The sequence below is a fragment of the Notothenia rossii genome (assembly GCF_949606895.1).
Source record: "Notothenia rossii genome assembly, chromosome: 1".
Classification (NCBI taxonomy): Eukaryota; Metazoa; Chordata; class Actinopteri; order Perciformes; family Nototheniidae; genus Notothenia; species Notothenia rossii.
The window spans coordinates 44756505-44783206 of record NC_136912.1 but is presented as its reverse complement, the minus strand read 5'-3'; the positions used below and the strand labels follow the sequence as shown (position 1 = coordinate 44783206).

Below are 26702 nucleotides of genomic sequence, written 5' to 3'. Positions count from 1 at the left end.
GTACACTTACAAAAAAAATTCAAAAAAAGTCGTCTTGATGTAGCACCTTGGACGCCTCACTACAACACTATCAGATTTATTGTGAACACGTATGTTTATCTACTGTTTACAACTGTGCTGAGCAGTTACCATTTACCATGTGTACATGTGTCATTTAATTCTACGCACAGTAGGATGACATGTTGTCTGTTTCCACTGGGGATATTAAATGGTGGTGTCATTAAACCTGGGAATTTCTGAGAACAAGATAAAACACGAGCACACAACTTTTGAACCCATTTAACACAAGTAACGTATAAATAATATCTGGTAATATATGGTATATCATAGTCAGCTGGATATTTACATTTTCTTTCACCAACATTCAGGCAGCCACAGATTATTTCATAAATAAATGAACACGATATAATGTATTTGATGTTGTATAAATTGGCACATTTCTATGTGTTATTGCATTGATGTCTTTCAAATCAATCCACACTTTACCTGAATGCAGGGCGAATAGTGAAACAATTATTTTATCATAAGCAAAGACACAAAACATCTGAAAAGTATTTAAGACATAAAACTCTTTGTTTTGTTGCAACATCACTTCTTAAAAATGAAGAAATAGCAATATGTCTCTGCATGTGTGCATAGGGAAGTAGGGGTGCTGGAGCACCCCCTAGAATCTGGAGAATCAGATTGACCAGTCGACAAGGGCCGTTTGCGGCCGGCTCGGTTCGCTCACGGCCGGCACCGCCCTTAACGTGTTTTTAAACGGCATCATTGAAGTTGCGCCGACAGGCGACAGAGGTCCACCGTGTCCCTGCAGCGAGGCCCGTCCCTCCTTACACGCAGATCACGCAGACTGCGTGGGGCCTCACCTCGCGGAGGGGGCCTCAACTAAGCCGTAGATGCAGTTTCGCTGTTGACAATTCACGAGCACCCCCCACCGTTGACAATTCGCCGCACCCTATAAGTAAAATGACTTCCTGCGGCTATGTAGGTGTGAATAAAATAACACTAGCATTACTCAGGGATCATCCCAGGCCCGCAGCCTGTGGTAGACTGCTGGTGTGTCCTCAGGTTGCAGATCCAGGCGAACCTCTTCCCACACTGCTGGCAGCTGAAGGGTTTCTCCCCGGTGTGAACTCTCTGGTGCTTCTTCAGGTTTCCGGCCTCGGAGAAGAGTTTCCCGCAGGTGTCGCAGCGGTACGGTTTCTCCCCTGTGTGGACTCTCTCGTGGGCCTCCAGATTGGATAGGCCGGTGAACGACTTCCCACAGGCTCTGCATACGTAGCCCTTCTTGCGGTGCTCACTGGGCACCATACCAGGAGCCTGACTTATATCATGGTGGGCCAGGAGGCTGAATCCATGCTCTGCAGCGTCGGGGACCTCGTTTCTGCCCAACAACGTCCTGATGTATGGAGCCACTGTGGAGCTCATAGTCCTACTGGTGGAGCTGATACAGGAGATCTTTGTGTTCTCCCCACAGTGAGTGTTACTGACAGCAGCTGAGGTCTGTGCAGAGGGCAGGCTGTGCTGCTGCTGAGGGGCCCTGCTGCTGTCACCATGCTGCTGCAGCTCACACTGGGTTCTTCTTATCAGGACCGCTTTCCTGCTCCACGGAGGCTGAGACAACGGAGCCTTCATCCTAAAGGGTGTGGATGAAGAAGTCTCTGCTGACGGGCCTGGGAGCAGAAACAACAAGGAGTCGGACACATTCATTTAATATTTTCATCTAAATTACTGAAACACGACAAAAGATGTCTCTGTGCACAGGATCTACTTCCTCAGTGAAGAATATGGTTATGTAGACCCTCCAGAAAAACGCGATTCTGCAATCGCAGAATTTACCGCATAATCAGCAAAATGGCGCAGATTTTTAAAAGGCCGCATTTTTATCAAAAGGCTGCATAATCCCCGCATTTTTCCACACAAAGTTGAGAGAAAAAAAAGTTAACTCGTCTTGACGTGACGTCATCAGCTCGCGCATCACAGAATGTAAACAACACTGTATAGAGTGAACGTGTGGAGCTCACACGATAGAGAAAACACCAAGATGAAAAAATCTAATCCATCTCATTTACCGACGAACGTTTCTACTAAAGACCGGGCAAAAGTGGGGGGAAACTATTCTGCACCCCGTGCAACTGTGTGTTGGAGCATAAGAGAAAATCGACGGTGACGACCCACTTCGATTCATTCAAACATTCGAAAATGCAGTCTGCTGCTGCGGACAAGAAAGCCAAACAACTCACGTTCATCAACCTCCAAAACCCTTTCGAGGGCTACAAGAAACGAAGTGAGTAACCTAAAAGATTGAAGCTGGTCAGATAACGAAGGAGTAAATGAAAACAGAATGAGGCGGAGAAGTGTGTGTGTGTGTGGGGGGGGGGGGGGTGTGTGTGTGAGATTAAAATAGCCCAATTGCTTTTACAATAAATAAACATTGAATGTGTTTAATTGAATAGTAAAGGGGTTTAACGTTAGTGGCAGGTTTGTGTGAGAGAGAATAAATAAGACAGCCCAATATTTAAAAAAATTGTTATTCTTTTCCCCCGCATATTTAGCATATTTCGCAACTTTCCGCAATTTCACTGCATAAAATCACATAAAAACCCCGCATGTTTAATCGCATAATCAAGGATTTTAGCCCGCATAATCAAGGAATTTAGCCCGCATAATCAAGGATTTTTGCCCGGGTTTTTCTGGAGGGTCTAGTTATGGTTTTGTCCATGTGAAAATAGGAATCCTCATGGCAACCAAGTATTCACCTAGTGCGTCTCACAGAACACATACAGTCCACTATGATTTCCTCAAATGTATACATCAATAAAGATTTCAGTGGATTTATTTGATTCACAGCAGAAAATGCCATTTCTTCTTTTTGCCACATGCAAAGTGACCCAGGGTTGAAGGAATTATTTGTAGAGGCCAAACAATGGTACTACAATTTCTGGGTCATGTGACGTCAATGGGTCCAAAAATACTTTTTCCCATTGACCAGAACAGACACTTGAATAGCCCCTATTTAAATCATTATGTCCTACAATGTGTGAAGTACATGAAAATCTGTATCCAGAGTTATTTTTCCTCTTCATTCATTTGACTGAACTGAGAGCAGACAGGATGAAGCAGATTGGAGGCAGGGCTAAAGGGAAAACGCAGTGTGCATGATCTACGGGTCCAGATACGGGTACTTCTGCTCTCAAGGCAGCAATTCAGTTCTCTTTATACATGCATGTTTGGCCAATACGATCATTTGCTACAATGACCAGCACTGGGGGATTGCTGTGAAGCTGAAGATTGATTGATAACGTAACCCCAAAACGCTGACCAATCATACTATTCTGATTGGTTAGCTAGGTGGCTCTGTTGTGATTGGCCAACAGCTTAGAGATGTCCCACCCCTTAGCCTTTCACATACAATGTGTTGGAGCGCTAGCCAATAGAAGTGCGAGTGTTACTAAGTGATATCATTATGTAACAGAAGTAAACACATGAGAGCAATGGAGGCGTTTCAGAGAAGGGGGGGGGGGGAACAGGGAGTTTAGCCTCGGACCATTTACATGCACAAAAACCCATATAAAAACTCTAAGGGACAATTCTGAAAAGCATGATAGGGTCTCTTTCACATTACAGCATGTAAACATGTTCTAGTATAAAAATTGAAAAAACAAATAAACCTGAAAAGTTTTCTATAAAGATTAAAGCAGTCTCACCATGTGACACAGACGGCTGGATGTGATTGGAGGAACTCTGCCACACACCCAACCTCGCTGCTGAGGGGGCGGAGCCTGGTGCTGCCACAGGTAGAGGCTGTGTTTCACTCTCTACTATGATAACTGCATCCTGGTCACACTCTGCTGAGTCATCAGCAGGGAGAGGAAATGAAGGGCCCCTGCTGGCTGAGTCACTGTCGGGGGCCCAGCGGGTGAAGAAGGTCTCCAGCTCAAACAGAGAGTACTCAGAGCTGAGGGGGGTGCTGGTGATGGACCTCTGCTGTTGTTGTGCTCTGGAGGTAGCTGCTGAGATGGTGTCTGGTACCCTCAGCTGGACCGCCGCCACACTGCAGGGGTCCGCCGATGACTGAGGGGCTGCAGACTGGGGAGGAGGGAGAGAGGTGCATTAGGACTTACATCGTACTAAGGTACAGGACTGGATGGAGATCCAAACACTTAGTTGGACATTTTGGAAATATGCTCCCAGTGTCCCGGCGCCAGGCAGCAGTCGGGGGTTTGGAGCCATGCTCAAGCGCCAACAGTCCACATTGTAGTTTTGTATTTGGACCAATCGTACTTGAACCGGCGACCCTTCTGTTCCCAAGTCCCTACAGACTGAGCTACTGTCCCCCCCCCCCCCAGCAAATATACATACAAAAACGTGCAGATTAAACTAATGAGCAAGTATTTTTGTTTAATGGCAATACACAGTATGAAGTGTTAAAACGACAAGTTGTGTTGTTGGCAGTTTCATGCTAAACTTAAGTCTTCAGAGGTATATAATATAGAGATAAGCAACTGGAGTTATTTGATCATACTCTATTGCGTTTTATTTGTGTGTAGCGTGAAATTATTTTGTATTCACTATGTATTACATAATGACAAATCAATAGAATTTGTAATTATAAAATGCTGCTTTAGATGTGTGTGACAGAATCCGACTAGCTGAACTAAGTCTAACCCCCCCTTCAACTCTTGGGCTCATCACTGGTCAGGTTTATATATAAATAATATACTGTTTTGGAAAACTGTTAACTCTGTTATTGTTGTGCACATAAGAATAGCATGTGCTTTAGAAATGTGATCTAATCCAACTTTACATGGAGGCAAATATAGTTTTACATATGGATAATAAGAATATTATAATATTGTGTCACAATTTTGTAATGTATGATTAAAAGAAAAAGAAATACGCATCTTGAGTTTTTCTTAAGTTTTAATGATTACATTGCAAATGGTCAACATTAGGCAGCATTGAACATAATTGTGACACAATAAAAAGTTAATGTTACATTTACAGTAAATGTTTATGCTATGATGGCTTCGGTTGACATAAAAAAATCACATTTTACACATACAAAAATATGTTCATTTTTGTATATAAAGAGAGCTGGTGTATTATTAGGAGAAACTGAAGGCATTTAAAAAATAATTACATGATCAAATACAAATATTAAAAATAATAATTATAATATAACAATGAAAATGCACACAGGATAGCTGACTGAATTTAAAACACACACACACACACACACACACACACACACACACACACACACACACACACACACACACACACACACACACACACACACACACACACACACACACACACACACACTCAAAAACAAAAAAATCGAACCTAATTTCTCATGTTTATAAGATAACTCACTCAATCATATAAATCTACAGGATGATTTTTCCCCACCTTACTGCTCTGAGATATCTTTCAAATACCGTTTTAACCTCTAGTTACTGTCAATGGCTTTTACGTTGGCGGGGTTTTTTGTATTGCTGTTGAGCATATCAATACAACCGTAACTGTTTTAGATTAAAAGCCTTCTTACAGCTGCCCAAGCACTGAAGTCAATGAGAAGTGTTGTTGCTGCACCGCCTGATAGGTGTGAATGGTGCTGCGGAAATAAATACTATGCTAACATTCACACGTGAGCCATTAAAGTAGACTACCGACAATTTCACTCGTCCATCGGTTTTTCAATTAGTCCGTCTAAAAGGGAAAAAAAATACATACTGCATGTAGTGTTATTTCACAATAGTTCTGAAGTGGAAACAATTTTTGTTTTTACTTGTTATTTAGGGGATTTAGAGACACAAAAGCACAGCGTGTTTAGTTGTATCACTAAGATGACTGCGTGCCTACGTCTGTGGGTGGTGTCTCTTTTGGTGTTTTTTCAGGTTGCTGGGGTCCGAGAACCTCTCGGGGCAGAGGGGGCACTGGTACGGCCTCTCCCCAGTGTGGATGTTCCGGTGGATCTTCAGGTTCCAGAACTGGGAGAACTTTTTGCCGCAGATGGTGCAGCCGTACGGTCTCTCTCCTGTGTGAGTCCTGAGGTGGGACTCTAAATTTGCCGGGGAGCTGAACCCCTTACCGCAGAACCTACAGATGCACAGCCTCTTCCTCTGGGATTTCTGCTGCATCCCAGCACTTAAACTGCCCTGACCTCGGCTTTGCCCTGGACCCAGGAAGTGCTGGGGCTCCTGGATCTGACCTGACACGTGAATGGGGCCGGGATCCTCCGACAGATCGATAACAGGGGACTGCTGGAGAAAGGAACCAGAGGTGTGGGAGCCTCTAGAGCTTTCAAGAGCCAACCCCCTTCCTTCTGAATGCCCAGCATCCATTGTGCTGGGCGGGAATGTGAGGGGGGCGCAGTGAGAAGACGGCCCTGGGAGGCTGTCGTCGTGACAATAACTACCCCCCCCATTATTCCACTGCGAAGAATGCCCATAGCTGACCTCTGAGAAGCCCGGCCTTGACTCCTGCAGGTCGGACAGCTGATTGGTGGTTTGTGTGATGTCATCAAACGGCTGAACAGCTCTGTAGTCGTCGGTGCTCGACTCCACCAACCCTGCAGACACACAGAGAAACTCCCTGTCAGACACACTGTATGTACTGGAAACCATTATATTTAGACATTCAGGCTTTTCATAAAACTGAATACAACTGGAAGGACAGCTGCTGCTAAAGAAAAATTAAAACAAGTGCAGAGAAAAACACTTTGTTAATGTTTTGATCTGTTACCAGGAAATGGGAAAGATGCATTTGGCCCAGGTACATCCTTTAGTGTGAGGACATGAACAAACATGATTCATTGTAATATTATAAGTAATATGCACATGTCAGTTCCAGTTGCTTTTCCAATGTTTAATTGGCTTTTAAGCCGCCTTTAGCTTAGCGGTGGTGACATGAAGTCATGTGACCGTGATGCTATTTCATTTTGGTGATTGCAGTTACGCTTCAAAAGTCATAAAGTGGTATTCATATGTGGAGATTATCATGCTGAACAAACGGGTAAGTATAACAAATGTTTGTTTGCAATAGATATTTTCGATAATATTCCAAAACCCAATGTAAAAATCCCATTGCTTTCTTGTCGAGGGAGCCTTTGAAATGCTAACTTCTGCGTTGGGCTACAAAAATACGTCATTGCTGCCCCACTCTTTACCGGCATATATACTTTGCATTGTAAGGTTGGTTGGAGACCTCATAGTGTGGTAACTTCTTCAATTGAAAGGTGGGGGTGCGCACTCACCCTCCTGTATGCTGAGGCCTGTCTGGCTCCCTGGCTCCCCCTCTTCTACCTTCACCAGCACCACATCTGGCTCCACCTCCTCCTGCACACACAGAGAGGAACTATCAGATGTTTCTGCACCGTAGACACACAGCACCATAGCACATGATACAGAAATATGAGCAGTGTAATAATTCTCAGTGGATTTGTCAGCAGCAACATAATTGCAAACATTCTGCAAACCCAATACAGGTATTTGAAGACCATTTCAACAGTGACCTAGAATTTCTCAAATGTATATTTACATAAACAGTACTACTGGGGTCCTCAAATCTACATTTAAATCAATCAGTTAGTCAAATGAACCGTACTATAGTGTTAACCTTTTATACATTCCAGTTGAATTAATTAATTAGTTAATTAACATTTATTAACATGTATTCTAATTAAGTCCAAAATATATTTTATGATGGATGGATAGATTTTTTTTCTCATTGAAACACTTCCTGTTTCAAAATGAAATCAGTGCTAATACGGGCATTATGGCAAATGATTGCCTTAGTTTTTGGTATTCACAATCTGATGATAATCTTGATCTGTACACGAATCAATATCCCCCCCTCCTATAATAACAACCTACTTCATGCATATCCATTCAATATTTCTCCCTTTGCACTATTTGACATTTCAACTTTTTGTGTGTGTGTGTGTGTGTGTGTGTGTGTGCACACAAGCCCATTGAGAGCAATTTAAACCCAGAGTTCAGGAATCAGGAACCTAAACTCATCTGAGATGTAAAAAAAGACTGAACAGTGGTTTAAGAAACATATTTTATTCCATAAATTACATGTTTTATAAAATGGTAAATATTTCAACTTTAAAATACATGAAATGAGTTACATTTGTAATGACAAAGCTCTGATCATTTACTGGGAGTATATGGATACCATGTTCCTCTGCAGTGAGTGAATACTGGCTTAGACTGAATTCCAACAGAGGTAGGAGGCGTGTGGCGCAGTGGATAGAGCGTTGGTGTTCGGATCAAGGGAGCACAGGTTCAAACCCCACTGCAGTCAGCATGTCGTTGTGTCCCTGGGCAAGACACTTCCCCCCAAATTGCTCCTGTGGGGATTGTCCACAGTAGGTCGCTTTGGATAAAAGCGTGTAACAAGTAACATGTAATGTACCAATTTATTTTATTCCCACTATATAACCAAAGGAAACACAATGTGTCAGACATATAACTGGAAAAGCCTCATTTTAAAATCTCCTGTTAACAATGGAATTTAAAACATTGTTTTCCACCATGTTCAGTCAGTCAGTGCACCCCCACCTACTACTGTGTAATGCTTTTCCTTTTTTATTTTTTATTTACTGGTCGCACAAGTTGTGAATAGGACCTTTTTCCATTTTTGGTAGCACCTTGAGGTTCAATCTTTCCATATACAAAGTGCAATCAATCAGAACACTCATGCTTTTATTGGCTGGAGCTCAATCACATCGGCGAAGGGGCAGGACATCTTCCAGCAGTGAGCCAATAATAACCGAGCCGCCCAGCTAATCAATCAGAGCAGACTGGGCTCTGGTTTCAGACAGAGGGTGAAAAGAGGTGCTGCAGCACAGGCAGTATGAGAAAAATAAAGAGCTTTTGAACATTAAAGCATGGAGACATGTCACAGTAGAGACAGTAAATACTGATATGAACTTGAAATGAGCATAATAGGGCCCCTTTAACTCAATACAGCTTTAAAGAAATGGCAACCTTGAACAATGATGTAAAGTACAATTGACTATGAGCCGACATTTGTCCGTTTGGTTGCAGATTAAAAGATTCCGAGGGTCGCTTTTTAGATACTGTCACACAAGCGAATCCTGCCTACACTGAGGTAGGTAATCTCCTGTCTATGAGAAAAAGTATCTTTGCAGCAAAAGGTAATATTCTTAAGGTAATCATATACCATATGCTAATCCTAACCAGAACTCATTTTACAACAAATGTCAAAGCCTGATCTTATTAATCTGAGCCAAAGAGCTCCATGTTTGTCCCAAAACTATTTCACACTGATGCACTGTGGGAAGCAGGTTGGAGTCTAGCACAGAGCATGTTACTGAGAGTGCTGTGGAAGACTATGTGGCAACCCCGTCAATTCAGCATTTCTACATAACTCATGTACGTGTGTTACCTTTCTGTGTGTGTGTAATGTGTTTATATTACAGAAAAAAATAACAATGTAATAGTTTTAAAACTACTACATTGTTATTTTTTTCCCAGAGAGTATTTTAATAAAGTGCTTAGCAAATGAGTAAACTTTATATTAGTACGGTGTTTTTACATCAATCAGAGAGTATTGAGAGACCCATTAACAAAATGTTGCTTTGTGTATGAATATGAAATATGTTTATACCAAAAGCCTTCTGCTTTAAGACGCTTGTGTGAAACTGGACCAAAGACTAGGCAGAGTCTCCACAGCAGCAGAAGGGATGCTGGTGTGTTTGCAGCAACATCATGTATGAATGGTAATACTACTTACTATACTTATACTGATAGTACTTTAGGCTACAGATTAGTAAAAATGTGTCCTTAATGTTCTGTCGGAGACTTTGACAATTGTTAAGAGAACATTTGAAAAAGACAAAGTCGTCATAACCAAATTTAAATTCTAAAGTATAAAAGCTTGACCTCAGCATTTACTGGAATGCCTCTTGTTTCTCTCTTTGAAAACAATATTACATTAAAATTGTTTCATGAAATGTTTCACATCAACATATCAGAGCATCTCAGAGTGTTTTCTGGATGATAAAATCTTTCAGTATCCTCCGGTTGGTTCACAGTCTAGGCCTGCTCCCAGCTCTCCTTCAGCGGAGATTTCAGGGTGGCTCTTCTGGTGTGTTTTCAGGTTCCTTATCCAGGCGAATCCCCTGCCACAGATCTGGCATCTGTACGGTTTCTCTCCGGTATGAACTTTCTGGTGTTTCCTCAGGTTCCCGGCCTCGGAGAACATCTTCCCGCAGGTGGAGCAGCTGAACGGTCTCTCCCCGGTGTGCACCCGCTGGTGGATCTCCACCTTCTTGGGACGGTTAAAGGCCTTGCCGCAGTAGCTGCAGACAAACAGTCTCTCCTTGGTGGCGGGGCGTCGCTGCGCTGACGTGCAGCCACTGATGGGCTGGGATGGGGTGGCACCGGGTCCGCAACGCATCCAGCCGTTCATACTGGCAGAGGTTGATGGGTAATCAGCCGCTGCCATCGAGTATGAGCAAGACGCCTTCCTCCCTTCCACTTCGTCGAAAAACTCCTCCACCAACAGGTTCGCACCATTATCATTGTCACACAACACGTCAAAATGTGAGTCCCTGCTGGCGTCATCAACATACTGCTGTGGGGAGTCTCTGCCCTCAACACTGAGTTCACATGTAAGGGGAGGAGAGGAGTCACTGACCTCCACTCCTCGGCTGCTGCCGCCCGGGGGTCTTCTGCTGCCCTGGATCTGGGCCCGGGTCTGACTGGAAGTGGACTGAGTCTCCTGTCCTCCAGCTCCATCCTCCACCACGCCTTCAGAGAGAACAAGACATGGAAAATAAACATTTAGTGCTTTACTCTCTTTCACTCCAGTTCTGAAGTCTATATGAATAAACTTGCCTTGCCTATACAGACACAACTTCTTTCACATAAGTATTCATGCCCTATTTTGTAGTTACTAAACTCCAGAGGTGGGGACTCGAGTCACATGACTTGACTCGAGTCGCATATTTTTTTACTTGAGGCTTGCTTGACTAACATTGATAAAAGACTTGACTTGGACTTGGTATTCATGACTTGAGACTTGACTTAAGCTTGAGATAGATGACTTGAAAGGACTTGACTGTTTAAAATTAAATATTTGCGTTTGTTTTTGTAGTGGGATATTATGTTTAGTTTTTTCGGAAAACATGATTACAGCGTAATCGTAATCGTAAACGAGTGGCCTGTGGTCATCGTCCATAACATACGCCTGCCCATACCATAACCCCACCACCACCATGGGCCACTTGATTCACAACATTACCCTAACCCTAATCCTAACACCAGATACTGAATGGTTTTCGGACCCCCCCAGACCCCCCCAATAAAGCAAAAATGCACGTTTCAGAGTGGCCTTTTATTGTGGCCAGCCTAAGGCACACCAGTGCAATAATCATGCTGTCTAATCAGCATCTTGATATGCCACACCTGTGAAGTGGGATGGATTATCTCGGCAAAGGAGAAGTGCTCACTATCACAGATTTTTTCAGATTTGTGAACAATATTTGAGAGAAATGGTTATTTTGTGTACGTAGAAAATGTTTTAGATCTTTGAGTTCATCTCATGAAAAATGGGAGCAAAAACAAAAGTGTTGGGTTTATATTTTTTTTCAGTGTAGTTACCGATGAAACACACCTACGTGACAAGCACAAATGTGTGCAGTGTAAACAATTGATAATGTCATGGAACACAAATAAGAATGTATTAGCAGTTAGAAGGCAGCTTTTGAAATTTTGAAATGTACTTTGAAAGAGATGGCACTTCCTTTGTGGCTATGACCACTTCCTTAAGTTCCAGGAAGTCCTTTTACACATGGACACTAATGCAATTAGCATGTAATGGGAGCACGCGCTGCAGAATCCCCATCCATCCTTCGTTCTAAGCCCTAAACGTGGCATTATCAGTAAGTCAAGTTACTAATTATTATCTTAGCTACAAGTGTTTGATATTATTTGTGGTAATATAATTTTGTAGTAAGGATAATTATAATTTTTGTAAGAACTTGTTGCTGTGTTATAGTGTGTTACGTAATGCTGTGTAATGTTGCATCGCAAATTTTACTAGGGATGCACCGAATATTCGGCCGCCGAAAATTATCGGCCGAAAATGGTTAAAAAGGCCCTTTCGGCTTTCGGCCGAAAGGGCCTTTTTAAGGGTTTTAGCACCGAAAAAATATCACCGAATGTCAGAGAACAGGGTTACGTTGGTAAGCTAACGTGTTGTTGTGATGACGTAATCAAAACTCGGCGACAAGCACGGCGCGCGACCATGCTCGCGGCTGGCTCACAGCCAACATGTCTGCCGCTTGGAGATATTTAAAAATATCAGAGAAAGAGGCGCAGATTGCGATTTGTAAAACGTGTTCAGCTGACATTTCTCGAGGGGGTGTAACTGCAAAGACTTTCACCACTTTGGGATTACTACACCACTTGAAATCAAAACACCCGGACAAATATGCGGAGTAAGATCAAATCACAAGCACTGACAGCGAGACTGTTCAGCGCTGCCTCTCATGTGCTTGATGAGAAGAGGAACAGACTTATGGCTGATAAAGCAGAGAAGCTAATGTTCATTAAAAAGAACCTCCCACTTTTCCTTAATAAGTAGACAAGGCTGGCTTATCATTAGCTTATCTAGTTCTACATGTCTACTCTATACCCACTTTCCTGAACAATTTTCATTGTGAGTTATAATTCACCTTCTCAGGTTATCATTAGGGGGAAATGACAGCAGCACAGTGTTCAATATATTGTACTTTCGGTATCGAAATGATACAATGTTGTTTACATTGCTCATGAGGACAGACCACCTTATTTGCAGATTCTTGAAATTGTAATGCAGCTGCTCGTCTGGTCTTCAACCTTCCTAAATTCTCCCACACCACACCACTCCTCCGCTCCCTTTACTGGCTTCCAGTAACTGCTAGAATCCACTTCAAGACACTGGTGCTTGCGTACCATGCTTCGAATGGATCTGGCCCTTCCTACATCCAGGACATGGTTAAACGGTACACCCCAGCACGTGCACTCCGCTCTGCATCGGCCAAACAGCTCGCTGCACCCGCACTGCGAGGGGGACCCAAGTTCCCGTCAGCAAAAACACGTGGGTTTGCTATCCTGGCTCCAAAATGGTGGAATGAGCTCCCCATTGAAATCAGGACAGCAGAAAGCTTACACATCTTCCGGCGCAAACTGAAAACTCATCTCTTTAGACTCCACTTCGAGCGATTGAATTACTAACAAAGCACTTTTATACTAATAAAGGACTGGCTTTTCTAAAGCCAGTTGAGTAGCACTTGAAATGTTTGGCTCTATGAAACCTGATGTACTTATATGATTCTGTTTTCTTCAAGGTTGTATCTTCCTGGTCGAATACACTTATTGTAAGTCGCTTTGGATAAAAGCGTCAGCTAAATGCAATGTAATGTAATGTAATTTCATTTGTAATTGATTGTGGATTTTGTATCCAGTTTTCACTTTATGTATCTTTATACAATGTTTACTACTTTGCTTATGAGGACAGACAGCCTTATTTACAGATTCTTGAAAAAATTCAATTGTAATTTAATTTGTAAATAGTTACATTCATGTGGATTTATCCAGTTTGCACATTTGTATGCATGCACTTATAGGTGCATTTGTTGTTGTTGAAGGCCTGGCTGTTACAGTCTTTATTTACACTATTTTGTTGTAGGCCTACTGGCCTAGATGTTTATGCAGTTTTAAAGCACCTTGGCTTTGTTCTGAATGCACTTTGTTGTAGTTATCCTACAGAGAAAAGAAAATGCACTTGACTTGGAATTAATGTACTGTATGCATTCAAAAGTGCTGAATAAATGTTTTATGAACCCATAATAATGATAGTTAAGTTAAGTTAAGTTAAGTTAAGTTAAGTTAAGTTAAGTTAAGTTAAGTTAAGTTAAGTTAAGTTAAGTTAAGTTAAGTTAAGTTAAGTTAAGTTAAGTTAAGTTAAGTTAAGTTAAGTTTTGCCATAATCATTTATTTTTCCATAATCAGGCAGCTGAACAACATTGGTAAAAAATGTATACATTATATATATATATTTTTTTATTAATCATTTTCGGCCTTTCGGCATTCGGTTTTCGGCTAACTGTTTCCTATTTTCGGTATCGGTTTCGGCCAAGAATTTCCCATTCGGTGCACCCCTAATATTTACCTGCAATAACCTGTTCTTGTAAAAAGTACATTTATTCTGTAAATGTTAACATATCATTGTTCTATGTGTACTTATGGAGAAATGTATTTTGTTTCAGTTTCACACTTCTTACCATTCAAATCCCTGACAAATACAAGACCTGCCTGTTCCTTGGAGGAATGAAGCTGAGGAGTTTAGCTGGCTGTTAAGTTTAAATATTCATACATTGAAACGAGAACAGTACAGATAATGATAAAATAAACAATAAATAACAGCTAAATATGCACTAGGGCTGCCCTCGACTAGTCGACCAATATTCGTCAATTAGTCGATTAATCGTCGCACGTTAAGGATACATTATGATTCTAAATATATATTATTTTTTCCCAAAATGGTTTCTGTTTCAAAGGCTGATAAAGAGCGTTATTATAACAGCATGGTACGTTGTGGTTCAGATAAAATATAAAATAAAACTATAATAATGAACCTTTGAAATATAAATTAAATGTAGAAAGCGCATGAGTGTTACAGCGCACGGACGAAGCGGTATAAACAGCAGAAGCTCCGGTAAAGGTACGTCCACACGGCAGCGCCGCGTGCTTCAACGAAGACGCTTTGTTGAACTGCATTGTGGTTCCGTCGCGTCGCTTTGCCTCCGTTGCTCGCTTCGAAAGTTGAGAAAAGTTCAACTTTTCAAGTGTCGACGGAAGCGCCAGCCAATCAAATCATATGCCAGTACAAGCATTAGCCAAACAAACCGCGTGCTTTTGTGTCCGAGGGGGAGGGGAGATTAATGTGATTGGTTGTTGGTCGCACGCCAGACACGCCCACCGACAAGCTTCAACGTGACGCTGCCGTGTGGACGTACCGTAATGATTCTTAATGTGTGTGTGTGAACACTGAACATTTAGTTCTAGTTTCTATTATTCATATCTGAAGATAACAACCCAATAAATACTACAGAGGAAACAGAAACACAGAAAATATAAGCGTCGGCCAAAATCCCTCCGCATTACGCCCTCATCATGAAATTCAAGCTTTATTGTTTTCTGAGGTCAGAATGATTATATATTATAGGTTATTATATTTTGATACAAAGATAGGCTACTACTTCAATGCAGCTGATTTCCTCCGAGTCTGAGAAAGTAACACACGTTGTGGGGATAATTAAGCTCCGTGTTTTTTATGAAGCCGGCATTCAGGAAGCTGCGCTGTGATGGCGTGGGTATGGAGAAGACTTGATGCCGTCGTAGTTTGCATGTCACCTTGTGGGACTCGTCCTTTACTCGCTCAGAAAGATCCACACTTTAGATTTCCTGCCCGAACTTAATGACCAGGCCCCGCTCTGAAGGAAGTCTGAGGGGGTTTCCGGCTGACGCGTCAATGCACATGCAGTGCGCGGATGGAGCTTTTTTCTTTTTTTTTTTTTTTAATAAAAATTGTATTTATTATTTTTACTGATGAAAAATTGCTGGATTAAGACTTAATTAGTCGACTAGTGATTCATCGACGTTTTGAGGCAGCACTAGTTCCTACACATATGCTACTAGGTGTATAACTTAAAATAATTTGTATTATTTATGAACCAATTACGGTACTTATAAACCATCTTTCATAGCCAGCTATGGTAGATCTTTTTTATATATATATCCAGTCTCTGATTGTGTTACATTATTATGAGAATGCTCTCATACTTGTTTGATTCTGAAATGGTGTATATAAATATATGTGTGTGTGTGTGTGTGTGTGTGTGTGTGTGTGTGTGTGTGTGTGTGTGTATATATATATGTCTGCATCTGTAGCCTGTTATTGTATCACTACACCGCACTGTGAATGAATTAAAAGTAAATATATAATTCATCATGAACACATCTGTCCATCAGACAGAGGGCTGCTGTGCCTCCTGTCATCATTAATGGACGTCTCTTTAACCTCTTAAGCCCGAGGGTCCCCCCAGTGGACCCCCCCCCCCCACCGTTTTTTTACGAGACTATGTTTCAGGGCTTCTTAACATTTATGAAACTATTAATGTTCCATACCCTTTTAACGATAAGAAACTCAGCTAACTAACAATATGAACCATTTTTAGCTAAAAGAAACACAAGAGTAATACCAAGCCTTTGAATTAGCATGGAGCGAAAAAATGCTAACTAATGCTAACGGACTTTTGCACAGCACTCACGGTAGCAATGCGCTTATTACTTATCGTCACTGCACAAACAAGATATCCGATTAAAGCTGAGACTCCACAGATTCCACACATGTAATGTCATCACTGTAGGACCCCGAATTGCGGAGCTATCAGCCAGAAAAGAGAAAGTAAACAACATCCGGTTTCAAAAATATTACAATAATTACGTCTTACCATTTTTGATTTGTGATCAAAAGTTGTGTTCACCGGAATAAAAACGCCGCTCAAGGTTAATCCAATGTCTTTGTGTCACGTAGAATTTTTTACTGATAATCCACCATCATATTTATGGCAATATACTGGGTATAAAGTTTTGCCGTCCAGGCTTGTACTTTCAGATGTGCTTTGTTTGCTTCTCTATTATATGATTCTATGGTAATGTTTAAGTGGATTTGGGAACTGCCCCTCGATGCTATTGGATATTTTGGTTAAGAAAAAGGTGTAAATCACCCCAATCGACCAATGGGTTCCAGAGATATGGTCCTGCGTAAAGTATAAAGAATGCCAGCCAGCGTAAGAACATTACGCAGCCGACTTCATTTATTGTTTACTACCGTAAGGAATCAGGAATTGCAGGACCCAGAGTGCACGGAGCACAGAGCGGACAGCAGATAACGGAATTTTAGTTTTATCGCTTATAGATTATCAGAACATTTCAAAGGGGACACAGCCACATTGGATATTAACCTATGAATTAACTACATCATCGTTGTTATCGTTTTAATGCCATTGAAGACCAGTTTAGACCAGACAAAGACAAAGGTAAGCCACGTTAGCATTGTGTAGCTACCTAGCGCCACTTCTTTTGATTTACGTTTTAGTTGATAACGTTGCAAGTGTGTATCTTTCAGTGTTGAGGTGGGCACCGTTAGATTCTGTGTCTTTACAATCATAAACGATGTGTTGGATGTGCAGCTGGGATAAGTAATAAGGGAGCTAGCTAGTCAAATGGAACCGATGGTTCCCAAATTATCCAGAGGTGAGTCCGCCTGGACTTTATTTTTCTAAACCTCTCTAAAAAGGTCAAATTTCACTTTTTTTGCATCAATCTTGATACAGGGTACTTATTATATTTTATAGTTTGGATTCCTAAAGCTTTTAGTCTACTAACCCATCATTCAAGGGTGGTTTTCCCTATAAGTAATGTTTTTTTTTAGGCGGACATTATAATTTACATGTTTTTACTATGTTCCATCTGAATTTACTTTAAAATAAAAACATCTAGATTGATTCTGACACTTCTACATCCAACTCACAGATGTAACCTTGCTTTGAGAGAAAATATTATTAATTTACCCCTTTTAGAAGTGAAGATATAGTCTTTGCTGTGTTAGTGGCATTTTGGAGCCTGAAACCTGAAAAACAGGCTCAGGGCTTAAGAGGTTAAAATGACCGCTCAGAGGAGAGGATTTCTCATTTCTCTAAACGCCTGCTGCTTCCACTCCTCTCTCCTCGGTTCCCCTCCTCGACTGCTCCGCTCGCATCTCCTGTGGGCGGGACTAAGACACGAGGATAGGAGTCGAGGAGGGGAAATTAGAGAATTTAGAAGCCTTTGAAGACTGTCTCAGCCTATTCTTTTCTGTCTGATGGAGACTTCATACTGACTTCAACATGTTCCACATATTTTATACATTATTGGTGACGTTTTAGTTCAAACGTTTGCAGTTCAAATATTCTGCGGCTTTCCCAAGCCTTTTTACTTTCTTTTCTCTTCTTAATACACATTCATTCACTACTACTTACTTCTGATATGTAACTCCTTCAGCCTACTTTCAGCTATAAACCATTCAACTATTACATTATTTAGCTATTTCAGGACATTTAGTTGTGTATACCTTTTTTTAAACCTTTTCTTTTAAATATTAAGCTTCTTCACAATTTTTCCTCTTCTTCTAGTTTAACATTTCACTTTCAAGTTTTCAACAAAGTCATTGCAATGCATTTGAGCTGTAACAATTCTGATTAAAATCATTTCACTTTCCGGCATTTCTCCACTAACTTCAGCAACACACTTACTTGGTTTTTGTAGCTAAAAGCAGCTACCATTCAGCAGATAACATATTCAGCTTTTTCTGCATTTTCAGCTAAATTCAGCAACACCGTTTACAGCATTCATACGCATTTTCAGCAGGAAATGCATTTTCTAGTTTAATTAAAGCTTCGTTCTCTCTGCAGTGGAGGTAAATAAAGTCCTGCCAGTGTTTAAGAATTTAAATGAAAGCAAACTAAGTCAACTGTTTTCCATGCTACGGACACTGAAGTCTGAAACAGCATTGATCTGAGCCAGTTTGAATGAAACAGTATCTTCATCTCTTAAGACTGAACTGTGTCGGTGTGTATGTATACTATCAATTATGCTGTAAGAAAAAATAAGGGTTAAAGTTGAAATCTCCCCAGGTATGGAACTTTTATTAATTTATTTTAAAACGTTATTTTCTTTTCATGTCTGAAACACAGGATAGTTATTACTTGATAACGAACGGTTAGTTAATCGTGGTGTGAAGGATGATAATTTTGATCACTTCCATCCTTGATTATTAATAACATGAGATGTGTTTCTTGAGTTTGAGGCTATAGTGCAAATGTGTGGACTCCATAAGAATAGTTAATGCTAATGGTGATCCTGATATTGAATATGAATCCTCAGCTTTAGTAAGTCACACAGACACAGGCAGAAACACTGTGTACTCACCGTCCTCCCCAATGAACGGCACGTTGTCCTCCGCTTCTTCAACTCTCAAGTTGGCCTCCACCTTCTCCTCCTTCACCAGCATCACCTCTGGCTCCACCAGCTCCACGTCTGGAGACTGCACAACAACACAGGGCTCACTCAGTTCAGGTTAAACTAAGTACATTTATTCAAGTACGGTACTTTAGTACAATTTTGAGGTACTTTTCTTGAGTATTTCCATTTTATGCTACAAAATCTGAAGGCTTTAGTTACTTTACATATCGAAATATTAGCTAATACAAAAAATAAATAAACATGTACATATAATAATAGGATAAGATATCCAGCCACAGTATACAAAGTCATTAAAGTTAGCTCCACCTTTACCAGCTGTGCTGAACACATTAATCATCATAATACAGTCATTTAATATATATGATTTGAAATGGGACATTATGAATTACAAGTACTTGTACTTTAAGGACATAAAGTATATTGTGATTATAATAATGTTTTACTTTAATAAGATTTTTAATGCAGGTATTTTACTAAAGTAATATGTCTGCGGCAACTATTTTCCTTTATTTCTGTTTGAGCTTGTTTTTAAATTGTATTCTCTTTGATTTTTTTTAAAGACTGTTCTTAAATGTCATTAAGATGTTTCTGTTGCACTATATCTTAATTATTTTAATGTTTATTTTTTGTAAAGAGCTTTGCGTTGAAATGTGCTGGATAAGTAAACTTGCCTTGTCTTGCCTAGATAAATACTTATTCCACCACTGCTGCTCATTTTCTTCTTCATGCTCCCCCGCTGCTTACATACAACTTCAGGTTATAATTTAATGCAGCAGTGCTCAGCATCTGATTTTTAACATTCAGTCGGGTCTATTCACCTTGTGCTCTGCCGGCTCAAGGGAGCTTCCACATTGCCTTATAATGTCTCGGCACTTTACTTTACATAGCGTCGCCCACTTTATCAAACTTTACTGGACAAAGAAACTATATTAAGCTTTTGAATGAACTGTTATTAAGTTATAATAGTTTTTGCAGGCGAAAAGCTTGATTTACAGAAAGAGAGATAGAAAGAGTTCACTAGTTGGCTAACGTTTGGTAGCTAAATGGCTTACATTTGCTTGCTAAATAGCACAATAACAAGTTCATTGAGGTGATCTTTTTTATGGTGACCTTTGTTCCTCCTCCTCACAGGGTGAGTTTATAAACTGTCATTATAAGCGTTTGTGTTCAGTCCGACCAGCTGATGTGTTACGGTACTTTTAGTAGCTACAAATGTCCTCATATGGGATTTAGGTTCACATGTCATCCTGTCATTCTCTAACAGAGGATGGATGTGGTACTGTAAGACTATCCTATCCCGAATAAAGTTAATTGTTTATAATGCAGCTAATGCTGAACCGGATTCACTAAGAAAAAAGCGTTTGAACTGGAAGGGGGGAAAGGGGCGGTGCTAAAGAAGGTGAGCTTACCTTCCTCTGGAGGTTGTCAGAGTGGATGGGCCTGGCGCTCGGCCGCCCTGCAGCAGCTTTACCCGACCACAGCGCCACCTCTATCCGCCTCTCAAACACACCTACACAAAAACAAGTTGTATTCAGAACAACAGAGTACATTTAAAAGTTCAGTGTTGTACCTACAGTGGAAGCAACGCTGGCAAAACACAAATCAGTAAATGTACCGCCCGCCATGACAGTTAGGAACCTAGCATTTTGTGTCCGAGGAAGGTTCACACTTTATAACAGCTAATATTTTTTATGTGAGACTTTTTAAAGAAATGTGTTGCATTTGATCGAGATTTCAGACACCAAAACACACTGCTCTCTGTACTCACTGAAAACTGAAGAGCAAGAAAGATCTTCTTTTGATAACCGTAATGTCAGCATGTTCTGACCTCAGAATATAAGTTTAGTAATCAGGGTGATATTGAACTTAAATGTAGTTACAACTTCCTAGGAAATACAAATAAGTTTAATCGGTTTGATGATGTGTTGAGTTGTAGGTTGAAATACAGATGACCTTTCTCAGCTGATACCAATGTTTGGAAAAACAATTTGGCCAATTCTGGTGTTTTTCTTTTTTTGTTGTTAATTTAAAGGGGACCTATCATGCAAAATGCACTTTGTGATGTCTTTTATACATAAATATGTGTCCCCGGTGCGTCGGGGAACTCACGCAGTGTCAGAAAATAAAACTCTTTTCCTCCGTACCCAAATCTTTTAAAAACGGGTGTACAACGAGCGGATACAGATTTCCATCCGAACTGACGTATCCATCCGCTGTGACGTCGGCGGACCCACAGAAAGTTGCTATCAGAAACAATGCCTGACTTGTTTTGGACGTAATCTCGTTTTTGGTTACATTAGCAAGCCTCGCTAACACTCAGAGGTAACCTGTACTGGAGAGCACGTGTTTAAAAAGCAGGAAATAAAAAAAGAACTCACCTTGTCATAAACCTGCAAGAGAAAAAGCATTTGAGCTCCATACTATTTCAGAAATAATCCTTGACGTGATTTAAACAGGATGGCATTTTATCACAGCAGAAGTTAACTTTATCTCCGGTAGAATTCTGATCAGGCATTAGCTTCGCCTCCTCTTATTTATTTTGTTGAAGCTAAAGACAAAAAATCTGCGTTTCTCTAACAGGGCTGCAAAAGAGGAGAATGAGCAGTATGAGGCATGGCTACAATGGGTGATCTGTTTGGTATTTTGAAAAAAAAACTTCACAGACATGTTTTATATAGGTATGGCCCTACAATATATTTTTCAAATATAGCATGATAGGTCCACTTAATTTTTGTGCAAGGGATACAACTAAATGCTCAAATAATTAGCACTCCCAATGTAAAGTAGGAACCAATGTCTGCTTAAAAGGGTTACACTAGAACAGTGGTTCCCAACCTTGGGGGGGCGCCAAAGATCGCAAGGGGGGCGCCAGGCCTCAGAAGATTTGAGACCAAATATCATATTTAGACTTTTTTTTTTTTTTACATATAATTGTAAGGCAATACATGATTGTCACTAAAAGCCTTGTCTCTACATTACAATAAAATATAAAAAATAATTGGCTAATTAATTTTAATAACAATTCAAGTTAGTATTAAAGGCATAAAAAGACAGAAATGTATAATTCTTTCTTTAATAGAAATGTTTCTTCTGCCCATAAAGGGTCCAAACCAGGCTTGTCAGGATAAGCGCATTTTTAAACCATAGTCATTGTCCATGCCGGTTTCAGTTGGATTATTTGTCACAGTTGCTCCAATCAGATTGGTCTCCTCCATTTTGTAGATTATTTACGACTTTTGAATCCACATAAACACATCGGCAAAATCCGGCTTACTTTGAGCATGTGTTTTAAACAGTTTAATCCCTTTGTGAATTGTTTCCACTTGCGCCGCCCTTTAATTTCTTCATACAGTGGGAATCCAAATAAATTAACCCTGAGTCCAATAACCATCAGTCACTCCAATAGTGCTCCTTATTTACACTTTCATCCTCCTTTAACAAAATACTTCACATTCATCCAGTTTGTGACAGTAATTGTAGCATTTTTGAGACTTTTAAACTTTAATTACCACTGTTTCACCCCCCCCCCCCCCCCCCCCCCCCCCCCCCTTGTGTGTGTGTGGGGGGAGGGGGGGGGGCGCAACTTCCAACAGGAGTCATTTGGGGGGGCTCTTGGGAAAAAAGGTTGGGAACCCCTGCACTAGAAGACCTTGTTTTTCACCACCCACCTGGATACACACTGTACGCCGACAATTGAGCGGCCCGTCCAAGCAAGGAGGCAGAGGCAGAACGTCCAAAAATATGACCCGGTGTGGGCATTTATTAACTTTGAGCACAGGACACAGCCTCAATCTTTCTCAAGTTAATGTGTTAAGTGTCATTTTTGAATGGTGATGGAAATACGACGAACGTAATAATAATAATAATAATAATAATGGACAACACTTCGATAAACTCCTGAAGAAATTGCAGAGGGAATGCTGCATGCTGAAAAGCTAACACTGAACTGCATTGCTGCAGTTAGTTCAACACTCAGTTACGTTCCTACTGAGAAAAACACGCCTACTTTCCGTTTCACTTTGTGAGTGTGCCGTGAGCATGCCGTACCAGGAAGGGATTTCTCCCCACTGTTGATGGCTCTGTGGTAAACCTTTTGGAAAGAAAGGGACACTTTCTTTAGTCTTCTTTTATTGTACACGCTACTCGTGTGCTGCTGTGCTGTGCTATTGATCATTTACCACGGAGATATTCGCAGAGAGACCGCAGAGCCTCCACGCTTGGGCCGGGCCCTGCTTTCGCCTTTCTGGTGTTTCGGTGCTCAGGAGGTTTTACCCCGAAGACATCGTGGAGAGACCGGAGAGCCGCCACGCTGAGCGGAGGAGTTTATCCACCTTAGAGACATCGCGGTGGGAAAGGAGCGCCGGGCTGCTGTGCAGTGGAGTTTTCTACCCCAGAGACATCGCGGTGAGACCGGTGCGCGGCCACGCCGGGCTGCTGTGGAGATATCGCGGTGAGACCTGGAGCGCCTTCACGCCGGATATATCTGGCTTTGGGATCTGAAGGATTCACCGGAGAGGCCTACTGTCTTTCTTCATCCCTGCATCTCCGGGCCTCCCACCTCCAGTGCCCCGGGCTCTGTGAGTGACGCCGCTTCACTTCATAACGGGAAGGGAATATCGTGGATGCTGTGCTGGCCTGGGGAAATGGCCACTATCGTGGCTCTGCTGTGCCTTTTGGCTGTCTTGGACGGTGAGAAGATTTCTAGTCATCCTGAGAAGTTTACTGGATTCATGTCTGTTCTGCCGTCCGCGGTGAGCATCCCCTGCAAAGGATCGAGAGTGCTACCCAAACAATTACCGGTTACCTTGTCACAGGCAATCAGTTCGACAACATATGTTTGTCTTTTTTGTTTGCCTGCGATGATGGTTCTTCAGGACTGCTTCTTAAACTCTAATCACACTCTCGCAGACTTTTCCGGTGATTCTAAAGCAGATGACAATGTATATGTGTCGTTTAAGAGGAAAAGATGCCTGTTTACTTTTGTGTTATTACTGTCAGGAAATGTACAACCTAACCCTGGTCTCCCCAGTAGTAGTAGTCAGATCGCTACTCCTGCTGATTTTAAAGCTAGGTCTGGGTTGGGTTTCATCCACTTGAATGTGCGCAGCCTGTTAGGTAAACTCGATTTTGTCCGCATTTGGGCGAGCTTGACTGACGTCATTGTTTTATCAGAAACATGGCTAAATAAATCTATTTTGGCCTCTGACATTGCCTTAAATGGTTATAATGTGTATCATACCGACCGGCCTAATAACGGTGGTGGCGTTGCCATTTATGTTAAGAATAAGTTCAGTGTAACCACATTAGTTTCCAAATCTATCAGTAAGCAATTCAAATTTTTAGCCTTAAATATAGAAGTGGCAAAAGGGCAGCAGGTCATGGTGGTGGGCTGTTACAGACCCCCCTCAGCTGTCAAGGACTCCTTTTCTTCGCTAGCAAATCTTTTATCGCAACTAGACTACAAGGAAATAGTGCTACTTGGTGATTTTAACTCGGACTGGTTAACTGCAGTGTCAGAGGATTTTAAAAACCTTTGTATCTCTTTGAATGTTACTCAGATTGTTGACAGTCCTTCTCGCCCTAACATTAAGTCCCCTAATAAATCCTCCCTAATTGATATCACTCTAACTAATGTTCCCTATAAATATTAATCTGTGGGATAATTTGTCGAATGATGTGAGTGACCACTGTGCTGTAGCCACAATTAGGGACACTAACGGTACGTCCACACAGCAGCTTTTAAAAAATCGTGAAAATCTTGGAGCTGGGCGTGTCTGAGAGCTTGGGGATTTTTTGCGAGCAACGCAACCAACAACCAATCACATGAATCTCCTGCCCCCGACATACAAAGCAAAAAAAACGGGGATTTTATGCGAGCAATATATATATATATATAGAAACTCTCCAAACAGGTGAAAACCTAGCAGTTTCACCCACTGTCTCTGCCACCTCCCTCCATGCCTGGTTCCTCCGGTTTGTATCCCGGTAAATAGTTCTGGTCGTAAAGAACCGGGTGATTTGCTACCGTAATTTCTCGTTTGGAATATGAGGAAATGAACTGCGGTCTGGCTCTCCCAGCTTGCACGCGGTTTGATTGCCAACGCTTGTACTGTCAGATTTGCATAAACGGGATTTGATTGGCTGACGCTTCCAGCTCAACTTCAAAAGTTGAACATTGCTCAACTTTTGAATCCTGAAAGTCCTGGATATCTTCGCTTTGCTTCCCCACAATGCTGTTCGGCGAAAAGCGAGGCAAAGTGAAGTCACCCCCATTCAAAGTCAATGGGCAGAGAAGCGTTGGAAGATTTTTATAAAGCTGCTGTGTGGACATACCGTAAGGTTCAAAAGGTTAAACCTTGTATTATTATTAAGAGATGTATAAAACATTTTGTGGAGCAGGGTTTTGTACATCATGATCTGTTTGGCTTTGATTGGGGAAAAATCGATCTGTATGCTGATGTAGAAACTGCATGGTCTTATTTTTATCTTGGTTTCATGGAGATCATTGATAGACATGCACCCCTGCGTAAATTTAGAGTAAAGGGACGTGACAATCCTTGGTTTTCTGCTGAACTGTCCAGTCTCCTGCATGAGAGAACCAAGGCCTGGGCAAAGGCTAGGAAATCAGGCTCAGAGGTAGAATGGCTGCGTTTTAGGCAGCTAAGGAATAGCTTCACTTCACATGTCAAAAGTGTCAAAGTACTATTTGTCAGTTACCACAGAAAACCTAAATAATCCTAGGAAATTTTGGAAAGCCATAAAATCGATATCCACCGGTGAGATCCGTAATAAGCTACCTCCGTGCCTTACCACAGCATCTGGCACTATATCGGACAGGGCCACCATGATAAATTGCTTTAATGAGCATTTTGTGTCCTGTGGTTCTGTGTTTGATTCTGTCACTAACTCTGCTGCTGTGAACACCCCAATCTGTGACTCTGAACAATGTGGTCTGGAAACCCCAGCATTCCACTATAGTACTTTGAATCTTTATTCCCCTTATTAGTGCGAATGCTGTTTACAGATAGTACTTCGAATCTTTATTCTTTCCACTTATTATTTCAGCCAATACTTTGGCTCTCCATAACTTCAGCTTATTTTCAGCTACAGAAACCATTTAAATATTAAACTATTCAGCCTTTTCAGCACATGATGGGAAACCTTCACATTTTTAAAAATATTTTATACTTTTTCAAATATTCAGCTTTTTAAACTCTTTTTTCAACATGGAAGTCAATGGGAAGAGCGTTCAAATCAGCCAATACTTTAGCTCTCCATAACTTCAGCTTACTTTCAGCTACAGAAACCATTCAAATATTAAACTATTCAGCCTTTTCAGCAATAAATGGCTAACTTTAAACTTTTTCAAAATATTTCATACATTTGAAATATTCAGCTTTTTTGAACTCTTTTTTTAACATTGAAGTCAATGGGAGATGCCTTCAAATTTTACTACAAGTTTACTACACTTTGCGCCAAATGCTTCTCCTTCCACATAATTGCAGCCAGACACTTCATTCCAACTTTCAAATGATCACAAGACCTTCAGCTATTGAATTCCTATTCAGATTTGTGATATCTTTTAAACTT

General features: G+C 41.1%; 1 protein-coding gene across 1 annotated transcript in view; it reads right to left on the bottom strand.

The window, feature by feature from the left end:
- Positions 1–263: 263 nt before the first annotated feature.
- Positions 264–26702, bottom strand: part of LOC307041812 (uncharacterized protein) — a 29612-nt gene continuing 3173 nt past the window's right edge. The window contains exons 2-8 of the mRNA XM_079685353.1: positions 20522–20622; positions 19059–19173; positions 10678–10790; positions 7262–7343; positions 6465–6577; positions 3708–4089; positions 264–1673 (exon numbers count right to left, since the gene is read on the bottom strand). Of these exons, the coding sequence (XP_079541479.1) occupies positions 1012–1673; positions 3708–4089; positions 6465–6577; positions 7262–7343; positions 10678–10790; positions 19059–19173; positions 20522–20622 (1568 nt within the window). The 3' untranslated portion in view covers positions 264–1011. The remainder of the gene's footprint in view (positions 1674–3707; positions 4090–6464; positions 6578–7261; positions 7344–10677; positions 10791–19058; positions 19174–20521; positions 20623–26702) is intronic.